Source organism: Galeopterus variegatus, unplaced genomic scaffold (assembly GCF_000696425.1).
Source record: "Galeopterus variegatus unplaced genomic scaffold, G_variegatus-3.0.2 Scaffold1345, whole genome shotgun sequence".
Lineage (NCBI taxonomy): Eukaryota > Metazoa > Chordata > Mammalia > Dermoptera > Cynocephalidae > Galeopterus > Galeopterus variegatus.
In genome coordinates this window covers 136588-145084 of record NW_007727456.1, presented here as the reverse complement: position 1 = coordinate 145084, position 8497 = coordinate 136588, and the positions used below count along the sequence as shown (strand labels likewise).

At 38.8% G+C, this 8497-nt stretch overlaps 1 protein-coding gene across 3 annotated transcripts in view; it reads right to left on the bottom strand.

Annotated features, from left to right (window-relative positions):
* RBM12B (RNA binding motif protein 12B) overlaps positions 1 to 8497 on the bottom strand; it is a 22253-nt gene extending 13756 nt beyond the window's left edge. The window contains exons 1-4 of one of the 3 annotated variants that reach the window (XM_008576409.1): positions 8378 to 8497; positions 8129 to 8196; positions 5205 to 5258; positions 1046 to 4633 (exon numbers count right to left, since the gene is read on the bottom strand). In XM_008576409.1, the coding sequence (XP_008574631.1) occupies positions 1669 to 4605 (2937 nt within the window). In that variant the 5' untranslated portion in view covers positions 4606 to 4633; positions 5205 to 5258; positions 8129 to 8196; positions 8378 to 8497 and the 3' untranslated portion in view covers positions 1046 to 1668. Of the gene's footprint in view, positions 1 to 1045; positions 4634 to 5204; positions 5259 to 8128; positions 8197 to 8377 lie in introns of those variants that run through there. The other 2 variants (XM_008576410.1, XR_550755.1) reach the window with 2 other exon arrangements.

Genomic DNA, 8497 nt, shown 5'->3' with positions numbered 1-8497 from the left:
TCTGTATGTGGGATCCGAACCCTCGGGCGGGAGCGCCGCCGCGCTTCCCAAGCGGCGCACTATCCAGTGCGCCACCGGGCCGGCCCATATAACAAAACTTTTAAAGTCACTTTGTCTTTCATTAACAATGCTTGAGCACCCTAATTTTATCTTTTTTTAATGCTATTTTTAAAGCAACAGTGGAGGTAAGAAAATATCATTTACCCTTGAAAATATTTTTAGCATGGTCTTACTAAAATTAAAAATACCATTTAACAAAGTGAAGCAGCAAAAGTATTAAGAACATGAACTGGAGTCAGTGGTCTGTCTTGGTTGAAATTAGCTCCATAATTTACTAACTATGACATCAGACAAGTTGCTTAATCTTTCTAAAATGTCATCCTCAGCAAGAGAAAAGTCTGCAAAGAACTTCTGTACTTCTACTTTTGTAACATCAAATGGAAAATTTCTTATATATAATGCACATGAAACAGAGGTAAATAATAAACCCTGTACTACTTAGGGCATATTGAGATTATGCATTTAAAGCGCTTATAGTGCCTACAACATATTAAGTGCCCAATAAATGTTAGTCATTAGTATTATTATATATATAGCAATTCTTGTAAAATGTCTACCCTAAATGTTAAATATCAAAGTCATCTCACAAGTCTTACACTTAGTTATTGAGTCTCTGAATGGATACAGTTTTGAAGCTAAAAAATAAGAATCTAATAAAACATACAAGTTATATGAATCATCAGTAAATTCTTCCAAGAAAAACAAACTATCCATTTGTCAGACTCTTCCCAGCATAACCCTGAAGAGTCCCTTTGGACCTATAATCAGTTTTACTTTACTGTCTTTTGAGTATTTTGTGTTAATCTTCTCAATTGAAGATGTTGAAGAAACCACAGCACTACACCTAGGCACTATATATTATTACTATAGACTGTTTGGTCTCTCCCATAATAAAAACAGTTTAACATAGCTACTGAAAAACTTCACAGTACCAAGCAGCAATTCTTTTTTCATTTACACAAATACAAGTTAATTAGTTGCTCTATTCAGTTGCAATTTTTTTTTTATTTTTATAAAACTTTGCAAAGTTACGAACATGGAAATTTTAAGAATTTCCTAAGCTTTTTACATAAGTAAATTTCAAGGTTCACAGTCTGTCCATTTTTAACTATTTGTAATTAACAGGAGGCTTAACACAGTAATATCTCACACAAGAAAGAAGGCATTAATTCTGAAGGCAGGCAGCAATGAAAATGCCAAACCTGGACAGTCAGTCACTGACCATTTCCTTATACAGTATGAGTAAAAAAAAGTTAACTACAGAATGAAATAAAAGTGAATATAAAATTTATCTTCCCCAAATACAACTCTATACAAATCTTAAGGTTTTCCCATGACATCAACAAAAATTAATAAGCTCAAGGAACTGAATTAGTTGTCTCCTCTGTCAAAGAAAAAAAGCATAGATAATTTTAACTTAGGAAAAATGAATGGCAATTTCCAAGCAAAAGAAAACCAGATTCACATTCTATTTACATTTGTTCTATTCACAGGTCAAAATTAAAATATTTCTTTTCACGAGATCATTAAAAATAAACTTTTAAAAGAACAAAGGCATTTTACTGCATTAATACTGTGGGATGATAACTCTGAACTTAATAATGTTCTCTAAAGCAAAATTAACTTAACTTTGCGGGGGCCAACTGGCCTATCATTGAGATCTTTAATAGCAGCCATAGCTTCATTATAGTTTATCATAGCTACAATGGCTTCCCCTGTAGGTAATCCTTGCTCATTATACTGTATTGATACTGAATCGGGTATGATTCTATAACCATGGAAAAAGTCTAAAATTTCATTAACATTAGCTTTAAATGGAAGATTCATTATCTTAATAGGAGTTACTCTACCTGAACCACAATCTAACTTTGGATCAGGCATAAATCTCCCCTCAGGAAAACCTCCCATATTACGCTTTCCAAAATCAAATTTGCTACCTTCTGGGCGACCAAAAGTCCCAAAAGGGCGGTGACTTCTAAAATCATCAGACGGGCTCCTAAAACCCTCAGCAGGAGGTCCAAAATTGTCGTGAAGTCTAGGGTCCTCCTCCGGAGCTTCCCTGATGTCTTCCTCAGGGAGTTGCCGAAAGTCCTCATCAGAAGGACATCTAAAATCTTCTTCCTGATGGCTCCTGAAGTCCTCATCAGGAAGGCACCTAAAGTCTTCATCAGGAGGGCCCCTAAAGTCCTCATCCAGTGGATTTCTGAAATCTTCCTCTCGGGAGCGCCTGAAATGCTCCTGGGGAGGCCGCCTGAAGTGCTCCTGGGGAGGCCGCCTGAAGTGCTGCTGGGGAGGCCGCCTGAAATGCTCTGGGGGCAGTCGCCTAAAACGCTCTGGGGGTGGTCGCCGGAAGTGCTCCGGGGGCGGTCGCCTGAAATGTTCCTGGGGTAGTCGCCGGAAGTGTTCCTGGGGTGGCCTCCGAAAGTGTTCCTGGGGTGACCGCCTGAAGTCCTCCTCAGGGGAATGCCTGAAGTCATCCTCTGGGAGCCGCCTGAAGTCCTCCTCTGGGGGTCCCCTGAAGTCCTCCTCAAGGGGTTGCCTGAAGTCATCCTCGGGTGGTCGCCTCCAATCCCCCTGAGGAGGTCGCCTGAAGTCCTCCTCAGGTGGCCGCCTCCAGTTATCCTCAGGTGGCTGCCTGAAATCTCCCTCTGGGGGTGGCCTGAAGTCCTCCTCAGGGTACTGCCCAAAATCCTCCTCCGATGGCCTCATCCAGTCCTCCTCAAAAGAGGGTCTCCAGTCCTCCTCCCTATGGTGCCTGAAGTCGTCCTCTGAAGGGTGCCTGAAGTCCTCCTCAGAAGGCCGCCTGAAGTGCTCCTCCCGAAGGCACCTGAAGTCCTCCGGAGAGCGCCTGAAGTCCTCTGGGGAGTGCCTGAAGTCTTCTGGAGGCCGCCTATCAGGCTTTCGGAAATCCCCCTGAGGATGCTTGAAGTTATTCAGTTGGCCCAAGTCTTCTATCTGATGCCTAAAGTTTTCCGAAGGGCCAACTGAGTATCCTTGTGGGTCTTTTGAGTCAAATATATGTGAACTGTCATCTCTATCACATGACCGTGAACGGGCTGGCATTTTCTCACTGGACATCAAGGAAAAATTTACACCAAACTCCTGCATTTGCGCCTCAGATATAAGTCTTAATAATACCTCTGTCCCTAAGAATCTTCGCCGGTTTAAGCGTTCAGCTTTTATGGCTTGTTCTTCTGATTTAAATTTCACCAATGCTTCTCCCAGACCAACTCCTTTATCATCATAGAGCAAGCAAATGTCATCCTCAGCAAGAGAAAAGTCTGCAAAGAACTTCTGTACTTCTACTTTTGTAACATCAAATGGAAAATTTCTTATATATATGCACAGCTTCTGACCACAGTAGCCTTCTTGAGAGTATTTTTGTGAAATATATCTAGGCCTCTCTTTTTCTATTGACCCTGACCTCTTCTTTTCATAACATTCAATGAACTTCAGCATTTGTTTTCTAGAAACTGGATCAATATGAACTGGACGATACTGCAAAACAGTCTTATGTAAACCCAGAGCAGTATTATAGTCTTTCTGGGTCTTGAACATCACAAAGGCATATCTTGTTCTTCTTTCATCTTTATATAAAAACCTAATCTGTTCATTAGTCAAATCAGTATCTCTAAAGAAATTTCTTAAATCCCTTTTGTTAATACCTAGGGACAGATTTTTTAAGTGAACATAAAATCCAAGAGGAGAACGAGAACGTGTTCTTCTGGGAGATTTTGAATGAGACCGTTTTCGAAAATGTCTATCTTTAATTCCTCTTGATGGAGAATGTTCTTCAGTTCTCATAGGAATATCACCCTCCCTTACCGCTTTACCACCAAACTCAATCCACTGTTGTTCTGAGCCTTGCATTACTTCTATAAATCTTGAACCCATAAAACTTCTATGACATTTAAGACCTCCTGAAGCATCAATACATGAAGCAAATTTTACTACAGCATCACCATTATTTCGGCCATCATGATGTTTTAGGAAAATTACTCCATCCACACACAAACCAGAGAAAAAGACACGTACGTCATCTTCATTTACTAAGTAAGGCAAACCTCGCAGAAACAAATAAGGATTCTCGGCCTTCAATGGCCTTGTTTTTCTTGGCCTTAAATCACCATGTCCTGTACCATTAGTGTGAAACCCATCATCTTGATTAACCGAAGAGCCATATCCAGAATTACTTGCTTCTTCCTTACCGATCTTGATAAAATTAGATTGGCTGCCAACCCCTGATGCCCCAGATCCTGATCGCCCTCTTCCTACATGATCAGTTCTTTTCATTTCTATAGTCTTCTGCATTTCTGCCTTGCTACTAAGAAAGAGCTCTACAGATGAATTCTTGATAAACCCTCCTGAACGACTTATGGCACGTCTTGCATCTTCATCTGTTGCAAAAATAATAAAAGCCTCCCCAATTTCCCCTCCAATAATATGCACTCCTCCATCAGGAATAGTCAATCCCGTGAAGAAGTGACGAATATCCACAGGCCCCGCAATAAAAGGAAGCCCCAGTAAACGGATGACTACAGCCATGCTGAGCTCAAACCACAGCAATAATGACCTGCAGACAAAAAGGTACACATAATAGCAAATCTTATTTTTGAAGCACCTTAGCCCAAACTAAGCTTAATAATTACCTGGTTCCTGCCTCCTTCAGCTTTTATAAATGAAAACAAGATACACGTTCACAAAAATATTGATCATATCTAATTCTTAAAGAAAACACGAAATAAACTTTCTCCTATGTAAACATACAACTAAATCAACTACCTTGAAGAAACATTTCGTATCACCTATCCTACACAAATAGGAGCATCAAAAATATCAAATATTCCTTTGTAAGTCTGCCAAATGCTGCTTCACAACCAGACCAAACTTCTTTCAGACTCATTTAGAAACATAACTTCTACTGAAACATGAGAATGCTTTAATTAAAATATTTTACCAACCACAATGAATTTTACATAGTTAGAAAAGCCATCTATGGTCAGTATATGATTTCTGCTCATGGTAATAAATTGCCTTACACTAGTGCACCACTGGCCAGACATAAAGAACAGAAGCCACAGTACCTAGATATGCTATTCTACTTTACATGATTTTTGTTAAGCCTCAAACTCTGGATATCTTACCTTGTTTTTTTTTAAATTTCTTGGAGACCTGTTAATTCTGTAAAAGCAACTTAACTGTGGAAAGAAAATGAAATATAATTAATCCTTGAACCGTGTAATTGACCTTAACACCAGATTAGGATATCCATTTCAGAATTACCTATCAAAAGTGAAACAAAATAAGGAACAATTATGGGCATTACAAAATGGTCTTCTTTGTTCAAAGGGGAAATTAATCATCCTTCTGCATAAAGAAGGTACAAAATCCAAGTAGACATCTGCAAATTATTAAAAAATAAAAAACTTGCTGAAAATTAAACAACTGCTCCTTGATTGGAAGTAGCGTAAGGAAAAGAGTGAGGGCAATGTTATGTATTTTGAATGCAGTGGTGGTTAAATGGGTGTATTAATTTATCAGTACTCACTGAATTATATTATTAAGGTCTATGCATTTTGCTGTAAGTTTTACATCCACTTTATAAGAAAAAAACCTGTTCTACAAATGTCAATTTTAAAATGCCAAAATTAAAAAAACCTTCCATCCCTTCCTCTCATGAAAATGCAAACATCTAGTTCATATTTATATCCAACTTTCTTGCCATTCTCCTCCCCTGTCAAAACATAAGACCAACTCAAATTAATAAGGCAACTATTCAAAATGATACAATAAATAAAACACTAAAGCTTAAAATTCAAAAACCAATTTTGAAAGCAATAAATCCAAACCTATGGCTACCATTTAGATACAATTTTAAGTTCTAAATACACAGCTCATACTTCCAAACATGGAACCAAATTTCATGATTCCAATATAATTATAGAAAATACCACAATATCCCTAAAATCAAAAATCTCAGTAAAACTCCTTATCTTATAATCCTAAACAATAACTATTAATTTCAAGCCAAATAGAAAATGTTGAGATAAATATACAATCTTAACATGCCAATAGCCTCATTCCACTTCAAACAACTATTCTGCACTCTACTGAGGAAACCCAAATGACAATGTAGGAAGGTAAAAAAAAAAAAATTTTTTTTTAAGGGTACTTGCATCTAACACTTTCAGGGATAGCCAAACTAACAATATTTAATGAAATCTTACCAATTAAGTTTTTAAGACCTGCCAAATTAATAAATATAATTTACATATTTTTAACGTGCAAATAAATGTTGCTTTACACCTGTACGTACACTTAAGTACCGCTGTTCCACCAAGTGGGGTCTAAACACATATTCATTGAGGTCTGCAAGATTTGTTTTCCTTTCAAAAGGGTTCATAGATTAAACTTTTTAAACTCCAAGCTAAACTAACAATGTTATCAAGAAATCACTTGGCACCTTCCACATCTGAAAAATATTAGTGAGGTTTACAATTAAATATCTGCACAGTACCAAAAAAAGTATAAGTCTAATTTCTTCAACAAACCAATATCCACACCAACACTTCAACAAAAACTATAAATGGCTTCACAAAAGTTCCAAGACTCTCTGCTATGCAAACTGATTTAGCTACTTTACTTTTCAGATATTTTAGAAAGTAGTATAACATATTCATCATCTTGTCTCTCCTTTCTTAAAAATTTAAAAGATATACCCTGAGAACATAAATTCGTTTACAAGTAAGAAAAATTAGAGATGTTTCAAGGAATAGTTAATTACATGTCAAATTCTAAAAACCTCTAGTAATTTATCTTCCCTAACTTAAAAACTATCTTTTAACTAAGTAGTTTCAGGAACACAAATCTCATGGATTTCAATTCAGGCTAACTATTTAAAAAGTCTGTTCTCATTTGCCAGTTAACTGTAACTAATGCTTTTCCTTTCAGGTGGTGGGTACTGTACCATTTATCCCTCTACAATAACACACCCAGTAGACCCACACATAAGAGACCAGTTCACTAAATGAGCATTTCTCTAGTTCCAATATGCTATTTGTTAAGCAAATTCCTCAGAAATTATTAACAGATAAGATTACACAAAAAGCAAAACACACCAATTACCCTAAAGTACTCTGCACTTAAATTTTTCTGGTTATGAATGCAAACGTGTTTTTGTGACTTTGTGTGACATAAAGACACAGTGATCTGTTAGAACTTCACTAAAAAGTGGATTCCTAAAAGATCATTTAAGGATAAGTCACTGAAATTAAAAGCGCATTTTAAGTAACTTTTATGATTTTATCCAGAGTCATCCCACCTAATCACCAAACAGTAAGAAAAGTGCATCTTCTAATTAAGAATGAGAAAGAAACAGGGGAGGGAGGCTGATTTAAATAACTATTATCTCAGATCCATTTGCTTTTAATTAGCGTATAAAAAGTCATTTTCCAAACAAGGTGAGAAAGAAAAAACTTTTACTCTGCCTGCGGCTATTTCTTAAAACCCAAAGTTATGATTATTCAAATTCTAAACGAGAGCTTCCCCTGCAAAAATTAATTTACCCCAGGTCCACAATTATTCTTTGTGATGATCTGCCTTTTATAATGTAGATGGTTAAAATAAAACCAAAGGCATGACCACACAGAGCCATACTCCCCAACAGGATCTGTCAAAGACGAATCCACATGGCACAGGATCTCCCATAACATCCATCATCCTCAAACGGGAATCATCCGAAGGCATCGATCCTACAGCCCAAAGCCTTTGTCCATACTCCCAGGGATCAGAGCTTCCTTCTTTCGAGCCAGGCCAGTTGCTACGTGGGATCCGAAGCCGTCGCCAGACCTTCAGCCAAAATCGGCCTTCAAATTAACCTGGACCGCCCAACCTCCGTGCCTTTCTGTTACGCCGTCCCAAGGGCAAACATTCCACCTTAACTTGTCACATGGTGAACGGCCCCCAAACCGACCTGAAACACTTTCGCCCCTCTCAAGGCTAACGAGACCGGCCTTGAGCGATTTTCTGCCACCACTGACTAGGGATGACATAGCAATGAAAAAAATACCTATGAAATCCTTCGAGATCTTCACTCTCAAGATCACTGGGAAGCGCACACGCACCACCGCAGGGAGGCTGACGGGAGAGGGAGAGTCGGTGTTTAGCAAGAAAAGAGGTTGCCCTGACCGCAGAAGCTACCTAGACACCGTTGCGGCCGCCGGCCCCGCCTTTCCCTGTTCTTCCGCCTCGCCGCCAACCCCTCCCCACCCCCGACGCCCCAAGGGTAACTGCTTCGGACTTGGCAATAAACACACACCACTGCTGCCGAGTCGGACGCACAAGGTCGAGGGCCGGGGCACTCCTCGTCGCAGCAGCCTCCCCAAAACAAGTAGAGCCCTCAGTGAAACGAGAAGAAGATGGCGCCCACTCTCGCCTC